Source organism: Peromyscus californicus, unplaced genomic scaffold (assembly GCF_007827085.1).
Source record: "Peromyscus californicus insignis strain IS unplaced genomic scaffold, ASM782708v3 Scaffold_4__1_contigs__length_199733344, whole genome shotgun sequence".
NCBI lineage: Eukaryota > Metazoa > Chordata > Mammalia > Rodentia > Cricetidae > Peromyscus > Peromyscus californicus.
Window position 1 is genome coordinate 93,826,037 of NW_026294562.1, and position 12,109 is coordinate 93,838,145.

A 12,109-nucleotide genomic window follows, 5' to 3' on the forward strand; every position below is an offset into this window, starting at 1 on the left:
AGTGGACACTTGGGTTGCTTCTGTGTTTCAGCTACTGTGTACAATTTTGTAACTTTTTTACACGTTTCTTAGGCGCTGAGGATTGAACCCAGGGCTTTGCGTGTGTTAGGCTACCACTGAACTGTACCTCAGCCCTTTGCTTTGAGGCAGAGTCTTGCTATGTAGCTCAAGCTAGTTTTGAACTGGAATTCTGCTTCTCTGTCCCAGGTTATAGGTGTGTACCATCATACTCAATGTACTTTGCCTGTGTGTGTGTGTGTGTGTGTGATCTCGTAAAATTCAGGCTGTCCTGAAACTCCAGATATAGCTAAGGATGGCTTTGAACTCCTAATCTGAGCTTCCTGGCTCTACTTCCTGAGGGCTAGAATTACAGATCTATGTCACAATACTTAGTTTATGTGATGCTGGGGTTGAATTCAGAGCTGTCTTCTGACTAAACTATATCCTTAACCCTTTATTTTTTTTCCCTAAGTGAATTTTTTTCACAGTATTTTTTTTTTTTTTTGAGCTGAGGACTGAACCCAGGACCTTGTGCTTGCTAGGCAAGCGCTCTACCACTGAGCTAAATCCCCAACCCCCAGTATTTGTTTTTATTTCATGTGCACAAGTGTTTGCCTGCATGTATGTATGTGTACCACATATGTACTGATCTCCTGGAACTGGAGTTACATACAGTTAGGAGCTGCCATGTGGCTGTTGGGAACTGAACCCTGGTCCTCTACAAGAGCAGCAAGTGCACTTAACTGCTGAGTTATCTCTTCAGTCTCTGTTTTTTTTTTTTTTTTTTTTTTTTTTTTTGGTTTTTCGAGACAGGGTTTCTCTGTGTAGCTTTCCGCCTGTCCTGGAACTCACTTGGTAGCCCAGGCTGGCCTCGAACTCACAGAGATCCGCCTGCCTCTGCCTCCCGAGTGCTGGGATTAAAGGCGTGCGCCACCACTGCCCGGCTCAGTCTCTGTTTTTTAATTTGTCTTTAATTTTTTAAAAATGTATGTGTGTGTGTGAGTTTATGTATACCATGTGCATGCAGTTATCCGTGGAAGTCAGAGGTCATTAGATTTCCTGGAACTGAGTTACAGGCTGTGGTTTGAATGAAAATGTCCCGCATAGGCTCAAATGTCCCCAGGAGGTAGAAGTCTTTGGGAAGGATCAGGAGGTGTGGGCTTATTGGAGGAGATACCCCACTGGGGCAGCCTTGAGCTTTCAAAAGAATGGTGCTATTCCCAGAGTACCTCTCTCTGCCTTCTACTTGCAAATCAAGATGTGAGCTCTCAGCTCTTCCTATCACCACACCTTTGCTCTGCCATCACGGACTCTGACCCTCTGAAACCATAAGCCCAGTTAAATGTATTGACTCTTGGTCAAGATGTTTTATAACAGTGATAGAAAAGTAACTAAGGCACAGGTGGTTGTGAGCCACCCGAAATGGGTGCTCAGACTGAACTCAGGTTCCCTGGAAGAACTGTGGGCACTCTTAACCACAGAGCCATTGCTCTGGCACCTGTGTTTGTTGTCGTTTTGTTTTTGCTGTTATTTATTTGTTTGATATAGGAGCCTATGTCGCCAAGCTTGCCTACCTTGTTTATTAACTAATATTTTGCACTGATATGTTCCACATTAGTACATATTGAAATCTCTTCCCCCTTTATTTCTCTTCTTGCTTGTTTTCTATCTGTATACTATTCCCATGTTTGCATAAACTAGTTTCTTTAACCTGTATGGTGTAGCTGAGTAATTTGGGTTATTCTTAGCTTTCACTGTTGGAACCCTTTCTACATTGGAAATAGGTAATTATACCGCTAGTTTGGTGCAAAATATGTCAGTAACTTCATTTTGGCTCAAAAGGCAGTGTTTAGCTCTGAGTGCATCTGTAGACCTTTCCTGTCAGTTCGTTTTCTCTCTGCTCTTGAGCTGAACTTTTGTGACCATTTTCTTCCTCCCCTCTCTTTTAGAGGTGCTCTTTCAGAGTGTAGCCCTGCTGTTCTTTTATATCCCAGGGAAGATGTGAGACTGGAGAGAGGAAGAAGAGAAGTAATGTCATGTGCCTTTGAACTGATTTGCAAACTATTTATCAAATATATAGAGTCAGGGTCATCACTGAGCTACATCTCCAATCTTGGCATTAAAAAAATAATCTTGGGGCTAGAAAGATGGTTTAGTGGTTAAGAGTACTGGCTGCTCTTCTAGAGGACCCTGGTTCAATTCCCAGCACCTACATGACAGCTTACAGCTGTCTGTAACTCCAGTTCCAGGGCATTTGACATCCTCACACAGACAAACATGCAAACAAAATACCAGTAAATAAATAATTTAAAAATAAGCTTATTTGTTTATTAAAGAGAGGTCTCATTGTGTATCCCTGGCTGGCTTTGAACTTGCTCTGTAGACCAGGCTGCCCTTGAATTTACAAAGACCCACCTGACTCTCTCCCTCCAGTGCTGGGATCAAAGGTGAGCCTTACCACTAAGGGAAGTTCTCCTTTCTCTTTCTTTTTTTCTTTCTTTTTTTTTTTTTTTTCAGAGCTGAGGACCGAACCCAGGGCCTTGCACTTGCCAGGCAGGCGCTCTACCACTGAGCTAAATCCCCAACCCAAGTTCTCCTTTCTTTCTTTTTTTTTTTTTTTGTTTTTTGTTTTTTTGTTTTTTTGAGTCAGGGTTTCTCTGTAGCTTTGGAGCCTGTCCTGGACTAGCTCTGTAGACCAGGCTGGCCTCGAACTCACAGAGATCCACCTGCCTCTGCCTCCCGAGTGCTGGGATTACAGGCATGCGCTACCACCTCCCAGCAAGTTCTCCTTTCTTTTTTTTTTTTTTTTTTTTGGTTTTGCGAGACAGGGTTTCTCTGTGTAGCTTTGCGCATGTCCTGGAACTCACTTGGTAGTCCAGGCTGGCCTCGAACTCACAGAGATCCACCTGGCTCTGCCTCCTGAGTGCTGGGATTACAGGCATGCACCACCACCTCCCTGCAAGTTCTCCTTTCTTAACTGTCCTGATCTAGGAGCTACATGCCAACACTCCTTAAATATCCCATTGTTTCAAACTAGCCATGTGGATTCAAGGAAACCAGAAAATGTGTTCCTGTTGAGGCATTTGTCTTCTAGGAACAGCTCCACACACACCATAGAAGGAGAGCTGTGATTTTTATAGTGAAGTGCAAGCATCACTTACTATCTTCTCTCCAAACTCAGTCCTCTCAATGCCCCCTAGCCTCCTTATTGCACCATGAACACTCCAGATGCACTCTGCTTCCCACCCATTTCTGTAATTACATCCCCTCAGATATCCACTTACTTGTCAATGTCCTTCATGCTGAATTGGGCACCCCAGGTTGTGTTCATAATAAACATTATATATTGGCCTGATGAAATGGCTCAGTGGGTGAAGGTGCTTGCTGCCAAGTCTGACAATTAGAGTTCCATCCTGGGAACCCAATGTCATCGAAGACAAGAATGGATTCCCCTAAGTTGTCCTGACTTCCACATGCATGCCGTTGCAGGAACACACACACTGCCTCCGATATAAATAAGTGTGATAAAGATATTCTTAAATATAAAGGAGTATATTATAGTCAAGCATGGAGGTGCATGTCCATAATCCCAGCACTTGGGATGCTGAGGTAGGAGGATCTCAAATTTAAGGCCAGCCTGGGCCTTATAGGCAATTCCAGGTCAGCTGGGTTATATAGAGAGACCCTGCTCTTTTGGCCATCTTTCTGCACTGACACTATGGTGCGCATGAATGTCCTGGCTGATGCTCTCAAGAGCATCAACAATGCTGAGAAGAGAGGCAAATGCCAGGTTCTCATCAGGCCCTGCTCCAAAGTCATCGTTAGGTTCCTAACTGTGATGATGAAACATGGTTACATTGGTGAGTTTGAAATCATTGACGACCACAGAGCTGGGAAAATCGTCGTGAACCTCACAGGCAGGTTGACCAAGTGTGGAGTGATAAGCCCTAGATTTGATGTGCAACTCAAAGACCTAGAAAACTGGCAGAAGAATCTGCTCCCATCCTGTCAGCTTGGCTTCATTGTACTGACAACCTCAGCTGGCATTATGGACCATGAAGAAGCAAGATGAAAACACACAGGAAGAAAAATCCTGTGATTCTTTTTCTGGAGATGTAAAACGCATTAATAAAAAGCCTCCATAGACTGTGGGGAAAAAAAAGAGAGAGAGACCTTGTTTCAAACAAAGCAATGCAAGTATATAATACTCTCAATATTTAAAATCCATTAATTCTTCAATTAATTTCTGAATTTGCACTGTAATCTATTGAGAGGTAAGAATAACTGGATGGGCCGGGCAGTACTGTAGTGGCACACATCTTTAGTCCCAGCACTTGGGAGGCAGAGGCAGGTGGATCGCTCTTTAAGTTCGAGGCCAGCCTGGGCTACAGGGTAAGTTCCAGGAAAGGCGCAAAGCTACACAGAGAAACCCTGTCTCAAAAACACCAAAAAAGCCGGGCGGTGGTGGCGCACGCCTTTAATCCCAGCACTCGGGAGGCAGAGGCAGGCGGATCTCTGTGAGTTCGAGGCCAGCCTGGTCTACAGAGCTAGATCCAGGAAAGGTGCAAAGCTACACAGAGAAACCCTGTCTCAAAAACACCAAAAAAAAAAAAAAAAAAAAAAAAAAAAAAAAAAAAAGACTGGATGACTGTTCTTGGGGCTGGAGAGATGGCTAAGTGATTAAGAGCACTGGCTGCTCTTCCAGAGGATCTGGGTTCAATTCCCAGCACCTACATGGCAGCTCGGAATTCCAGCTTTGGGGATCTGACACCCTCACACAGACATACATGCAGGCAAAACACCAATACACATAAAATAAAAAATAAAAATAAAGTAATTTTAAAAAAAGAATGATGGGCCGGGCGGTGGTGGCGCACGCCTTTAATCCCAGCACTCGGGAGGCAGAGCCAGGCGGATCTCTGTGAGTTCAAGGCCAGCCTGGGCTACCAAGTGAGTTCCAGGAAAGGCGCAAAGCTACACAGAGAAACCCTGTCTCGAAAAACCAAAAAAAAAAAAAAAAAAAAAAAAAAGAATGATGGGGTCTGGAGAGATGGCTCAGTGGTTAAGAGCACTGGCTGCTCTTCCAGAGGACCTGGTTCAAGTCCCAGCACCTACATGGCAGCTCACAACTGTCTGTAACTCAAGATCTGATATTCTCACACAGTCATACATGCAGCAAAACACCAATGCAAATAAAATGAAAATAAATAAATTAAAAAAAATCACACACACAATAATTTTAAAAAAAAGGAATGATAGTTCTTGTCCAGGAGAGGTTAACTGATGTGCTTCCTTTACACAGCTAGTATGAGGAGTGGGAACAGAGAGTTAGTCACTAACTAGTGATGTCTAGTTCTATATTTCCTCTGACTCTCTAAGAAGCAATTATTCTGCTAAGCATATTTACTGCTGGGAAGGAGATCACTTTACAGTTGAGTATTCTGGGCCTCTGAGCAGCTACCATTTCTCAAGACAAATTAATACGGTTTTCAACATGTGTCTTGTGGGTTGAGTTAGTGTAAGAGAGATCTTCTAGCAGCTGGCTAGTCTGGGTAAAACATTTCCGGACTTTAAAACTGAGGACATTTATTCTTTTTCCAAATCTCTTCTTTTTTTCTTTAGTTTTAATTGAAATCCCCCCTCAAAGTCTCCTCTATAATATCACCTCCAAGTGATCCTTTAATTGTACATGATCTGTACTCTTTCTAGGGTCAGTTTTATACCTGGCACTTGAAGCTTGTCCTGCCCCAATCCTTTTCTCCCTCTCTCTGTTTTCAGTTTTCAACCCTTGTTAATACTCTGGCTCAGTTTGCTTTTTTTTTTTTTTTTTGAGATGGGATCTGTACTGTATGGTCAGGCTGGCTTCAGATCTACAATCCTTTTGCTTGGCCTTCAGGATGCTGGAATTATAGGCTTGCTCCATCATACCTGACTTTCCTACCTTCCATATTAGTGCATTCCTTGATGCTGCCCAAAGGTATGGGTTTTTCCACTCTGTTGTGGCCCATGTTATGTATCTGATGTAAGAATTTCTTGTTTATCCCCTGGATCTCTGGAAGCCTTCCCTGACCATGACCCAACAGCAACAGGCTTCCTTGTCTTTGCTCTGTTTAGTTCTCTGAGCCCCCTGCACAGTCCTTGCCCCAAGCAAGCATGCAGTATAAGGTGGCATCACCTCAGATGGACTTTGTAAAGCTGCCCTCATCTCTCGAGTTTTCTTCCATCTGTTCAGGGAGGTTAGATCCAGGGAGCAGATGCTATGGTTTCCAGTGATGTTGGTTGTGACCTCTCGGCCATGCTCCCGAAGGGATCCAGTACTTGAGAGAAATACTGGAGACAGAACCCAGGAGAGAGCCCAGGTTCAGCCCTTGGGAAAGCCAACTGCTTTCTATAGTCCTTCGCTGGCTGCCTGCCAGAGCAGACCTTGAGCACACCATTCTGCAACAATGACGATGAAGTGTAATGTTTCTGGAGTGTCTTTTATGTTCTGGATATAATCCTCACCACTTTACCTATACATGACATTTGTTTTATGCTTTCACAAAAATAATGTCTGCTGGCACCTACAGATTACATAAATAACTTGCTAACATCACGCTATAAATTATAAAAAGTAGGGATTCAGACCGGAGGACTGTTTTCACAGCCCATGCTAGCAATCACTACAGTGTATCGCTTTCGTGGCGTCTGATGTTAAGTTAAAAGACCCACCTGAGCCTGGTGTGGCGGTGCAGACCCGTAAGTCCAGCACCAAGGAGGCAGAAGTAAGAGAATCGCTACAGGTCGGTACAAGCACATAGTGAATTCTGACTCAGTCAGGGCTACACAGTGAGACCCCTTTCAAAAAACAAAAGAAATGACATATCTGTCTAGCTTCTGGGGGAATGAAATCAGAGGGTCTGTTGTTGAGGTCAGAGACAGGGTCAGGAGGTTTCACTCTCTCAGGCACACTGGAAGGAAGGAAGGAAAGAAAGAAGAAAGGAAGGAAGGAAGGAAGGAAGGAAGGAAGGAAGGAAGGAAGGAAGGAAGGAAGGAAGGAAGGAAGGAAGGAAGGAAGGAAAAAGGGAGGGCGGGCGGGCAAATTCTGACAGCATGAAAATAAAGAACTTCTAAGTGGCTGGGGCCTCTTAGAAGGTGGAGAGACAGCTTGGTGCACGGAAGAAGCCCTCCTTGTGGGGTGCGGGGTGGTGAGCTGTCCGAGAACTCGCCTTTCAAGAGTAGGTTTTGTCTCTTGCTTTTCGTTGAACCTCAGTTTCCCTATCTGCAAACTAAGGGTAAATATAAGATAAACTGACCCACCCTCTCCAAAGAACAGGGTTTCCTCAGATCTTTTGGGAAAGCCCCGTCACTGACACCGAGGAACGGGGACAAGGAGAAGCTGTTGTGTGGTGACAGTCTAGGACCAGGATCCGGTGGGCTTCACAGCTCAGTCCTGAAACTCTATCCCCGTGACACCGTCAGCACGGGCCAGGGTCTCAGCTCTACCCCCACGGCCCACTCTTTGCGCAACCCGCCCCCAGTCTTCCAAAGGGCGTCGCAGTCCCGTGAGGGCTGCCGTAGTCGCGGGATCCCGGCGGCCGGCCGCTGGCTACACTGCGGCGACAGCTCTGGAAGCCCGGGCTCCGGGGGCCCAAAGAGCATCACGTCATCCTTTGCGCCCGGCGCCCGCCCCTCCCCGACCGCGCGTGCGCACGCGGCGGCGGCGGCGGCGGCGGCGGCGGCGGCGGGTGGGGGGCCGCGGTGGGGCGGGCAGCCGCTCTCCGCCCTTCCTCAGGCTTGCTCGGGCCGCGGCGCGGAGGACAGTCCAGGATGCGGCGCGGGGTGGTCCAGCGCCCCCCTGCCCCGGCACGGCAGCGGCGGCCGCTGGGACCCGGCCAGGCCCGGGGGCGGCGGCCCGAGCCTCGGTAGCGGCGGCGGCGGGAGCGGCGGCGGCCGAGGGCGAGCGGGCGGCCGGGGGCGGGGGCTCGGCTCCGCGCGGCTCGCCCGGCTCGGCCCAGCGCCATGAGCGGCGGCGGCGGAGGGGGCTCGGCGCCCAGTCGCTTCGCCGACTACTTTGTCATCTGCGGGCTGGACACCGAGACCGGGCTGGAGCCGGACGAGCTGTCGGGTGAGTGCGCGCCGAGCCCGGGCGGGGGCCCGCGGTCCTCGCTTTGTCCCGGGAGCCCGGCGAGGGTCGGGCGAGGGGACGGGACGCGCGCGCGGGGCCCGAGGGCCTGCTGCCCCACGCGCGGTGGGCACGGCGACGGCGACCTGCGAAGACGCGGGCGCTGTGTGCGCCCAGGAGGTCGAGTGGTTGTTTAGTGCAGAAAGAAGGGGAGCGTGCCTTCCAGCACCCTTTTGGGAGGGTAGAAGTTAGCTCACGTCCTAGAGAGAGTTAGTCCCACCCAGACTTTTCAAAAGAGCAAAACAAAAACTTGAGTTTATCTCGCCTCTTCCCAAGAAGCCCGTGATACCAGTTCCTCAAAACCGTTATAACTCACTTCTGAGCAGGCCAGGCCCCGGGCTTTTCCCCCACTGCTCTACCCCTCTGGATGAGACACCAAGAGACAAATTGAACTTGAGTTACACGAAGAATGATTTCTCCGTTGGCACTAGAAAAGAACTTGCGCCCGGGGCCATGCCTTTTTATGAAAGTTATGTCCTTTACCAGGCGAGGGTCATTTGTGAATAAAGGGTGACGTCCCAGTTGGACAGGTTGTGGTTGTGCTGTGTTCTGATGCCTCTCAAGTTATCTTTCAAAGGGGAAGTGGTGGGGGAGTGACAGTGAGGTCCTGACGAGATTTGGCACCCATTGCTTGAAAGTGTAAGAATTATGAAATCCCCGGTGAATTCCTCCGCGCCCGCACTGAAACCCTTGAGTTGCGACAGTTTTGAAAAGTTTTTGTCTGGAGTGGCCAGTAAACATGTTTCAGTGGGTGCAGGCTTGCGTTAGACTTTAAAGTTATGTTATGCCGATTTGATGAGGGGAACTCCTTTCCCTTTCTGTCGCAGTGTGGTCACTGCGCGCTGTACAGTTTTCCCTTTTGAAAGTGATCATCCTGTTGACTGATTTCACTCTGCTTAAGAGATGCTAGGATAGTTTTGCATTTTTTTTTTTTTTGGTCACCAGAAAAATTCCAGTATTTCTTTTGAAAAAAACTAAGTGCCCACTTCAGATGGCAAAAATGGATTGTCTTTTTAACATATGAGAAACTGATACTTTATTTAAAAAATCATGAAGTAGTAATGGATTGATGCTTAGCTGAGCCTCCTGTTGGGGGCAACTTCAGTATTCCAAGCTCACCTTTTTATGTCGTCTAATTCTACACTACAGACAGATGTTGTCATCTGTTTCATATGTATTAACTTTAGACTTTGGGATGATGTAGTTGTTGGAATACGGGTCTAGGTCTTGGTGTTGGAGAGGATCCGAGAGGAAAGTGAGGCCCACAAGGAGAGCAGGGCTTGTAGCTCTTGACCGTTGGTCCAGCGCTTCTGTGGTGACATTGTGCTGTATATAGTAGCCCCTCTGGAAGTCTTTAAAAAACAGTAACATGGTCACCAGTGGTGGTGTGCATTTATAATTCCAGCACTTGCGAGGCAGAAGCAGGAGGATTGCCACAAGTTTAGGGCCAGACAGGGCTTCGTAGTGAGACCTTGGCCAAAAAGAAAAAAGAAAAGCAAACTAACATGTTGAGAAGGGTTAAAAACAACAGTTTTTCTGGATGAATAAAATAATAAAAATAACAATTTTCTGGATGAAGCTCAAAGGTAGAATAACTATTGTTATTTTTATGTTGTGCCATTGAATGTATGCTAAATTGTGTAGATATTTGGTTTTAGAAAATAAAGACAACCTTAAGGGGTGGTGTAAACCCTGCCCTTGGGAGGTGGAAGCAGGGGAGTCTGGAGTTCCAGGTCATTTTCAGGACATTAAGGAAAGGAAAGAAAATGGGGTTTGGGTTCAGATGAGACAGTGTTGTTTTGCTGTTGGCAATATTTGTGCCTCAAGCAAATTAGATAACCAGCACTGCAACTAAAAAGGTTTTACTGAAAACTTAAACTAAAACTTAAAAAAAGCATTATCATTTACCAAAAAAAATGTTATTCTCTTTATGAATATCTGTTAATTATCTGGCTTCTCAGCAAGTTAAAATTCTATCCCTATGCAAGCTTATTGGGAAAATAAAGAAAGGGATGAGTTTGAGAAACGTGTAAGAAGGCATTTTGTGTATTTTTAAATTTGGTTGCAGTAGTATAATGCCAAGATCGTTTATCCAATAGCTTGCCTTTGTTAGAGCAGACACTGATTGAGGGATTTTTTTTCCACCCTTTTCACTTCTGGTGGGTTGATTGGGGAATATGGATGACCCATGGGGACTCTTTGAGCACAACAAAACAGAATACAAATAACTTTGTGCAGTCCATGCTGAGACTCTCTAGGGTGCATTTTTCTCTCCTTAGCCTGTTTGATTGCTCCCAAATTGGTGATGTCATAGTCCGTGAAACTATATGAAATTAGGAATTGAGCTCAGATTCTCTGGTTAGACACTGAGAGGAACCTATGTTCTTTTCTCCAACCCAGTTAAGTTGTATTATTTCTCTGGTAGTTTCCAAATACTCAAAACAAAACAAAAAGCTATGTCCAGAAAAAGCAAATCAGAGATGCTTAGACAGGCTGGGTATAGTGGTCCACATCTGTAATCCTAGCACTGGGAAGGTTCAAGATGCAGGAGAGTTAGACATTTAAGGTCATCCTTGTCTACATAGCTAGTTTGAGTTTATCCTGGGCTACATGAGACCCTCATCTCAAAGAAAAAGAAACCAAAATTAAAAATGCTTCCAAGTAATTTCATCATCAGGAAGGTAGAGACAGATGTGTGTCAATTCCAGACCAGCCTGGCTGCATAGTGAGACCCTGTTATAAAAAAAGCAGAAAGTAAAAATTAAAATTAGGGAAAAAATCCTTTCAGAATCTTTTCTATGCTGACACAGTCAAGGATCATAGAAGTCTAGGGATGTGGTAAATAGCTGTTCTGACTCGAAAGGTAAGTGTGGGCTGGAAGAGAAGATTAGCTAATAGTCACATTAAAAGAAAGGCACCACGGGGTGGTGGTGGAACATACCTTTAATTCTAGCACTTGGGAGGCAGAGGCAGGAAGATCTTTGTGAGTTCAAGGCCAGCCTGGTCTACAGAGTGAGATCCAGGATAACCAGAGCTATTACACAAGAAACTCTGTCTTGAAAAACCAAAAAAAAAAAAAAAAAAAAAAAAAAAAAGAAAGAAAGAAAGAAAGAAAGGCACGGTGTTGAAAGAATACACTGAAATAATCTCTAAATGTCACCTTAATAATTTTTTTTAAAAAAAATTTTATGTGCATTGGTGTTTTGCCTGTGTGTGTGTGTGTGTGTGTGTGTGTGTGTGTGTGTGTGTGTGTGTGTGTGTAAGGATGCCAGATCCCCTGAAACTGGAGTTACAGACAGTTGTGAGCTGCCATGTCGGGTGCTGGATTAAACCAGGGTCCTCTGGAAGAGCTGCCAATGTTCTTAACCACTGAGCCATCTCTCCAGCACCCTGAATGTCCCTTTTTAAGAGACGGAAAATTCTGTCTAGGAACTCCAGAGCAGAGGACTTGTCAGGTGGAAATTCTTAAATGTACTGAGCACTGAGATTAGAATGGTTTTTCTTTTTGAAAATGATGTCTTGCCACGTAGTCCAGGCTAACCTGTGACTCCCTATGTAGGAAGCTCAGGCCATTATGATCACTAAGTATGCTTCCTTGAACTAGGATTTATGTGTGTGCCACTGTACCTGGATAAAATTGGAACTTTAAGGCTACGAAATGTCAGACAGGGAAGCATACTTAGAGATTATATAACTCGATTTTACAAATGAGAAACCAAGGTGCAGAGGAAGGAAGTATTTGTTTTCCATGCCACGTCCCATTCGCCTTTCCTGCTATTTGAGTGATGGTTTGTGTGCTTTGCAGTTGTCTAATGGGGATGAGAGAAGTAAGATATTTGTATGATGGGACAGTAGCAGACGTTAAAGCCTTTTATTCAGACTCAGATTTCTATTTGTTTGTTTCCCAATTAAGACAGAGACTCATGTAGCCAAGGCTGGCCTTGA

The 12,109-nt window shown here is 45.7% G+C and overlaps 2 protein-coding genes across 4 annotated transcripts in view; both read left to right on the forward strand.

The window, feature by feature from the left end:
- Positions 1 to 3,718: 3,718 nt before the first annotated feature.
- Positions 3,719 to 4,125, forward strand: LOC128094660 (40S ribosomal protein S15a-like). The gene has a single exon (XM_052713140.1). The coding sequence runs from the start codon at positions 3,719 to 3,721 to the stop codon at positions 4,070 to 4,072; it is 354 nt and encodes a 117-aa protein (XP_052569100.1). The 3' UTR covers positions 4,073 to 4,125.
- A 3,823-nt stretch (positions 4,126 to 7,948) lies between these two features.
- Positions 7,949 to 12,109, forward strand: part of Dennd5a (DENN domain containing 5A) — a 69,689-nt gene continuing 65,528 nt past the window's right edge. For 2 of the 3 annotated variants that reach the window (XM_052761033.1, XM_052761034.1), the window contains exon 1: positions 7,950 to 8,107. In XM_052761033.1, coding sequence (XP_052616993.1) covers positions 8,002 to 8,107 — 106 coding nt within the window. In that variant the 5' untranslated portion in view covers positions 7,950 to 8,001. Of the gene's footprint in view, positions 8,108 to 12,109 lie in introns of all 3 variants that reach the window. The other variant, XM_052761035.1, reaches the window with a different exon arrangement.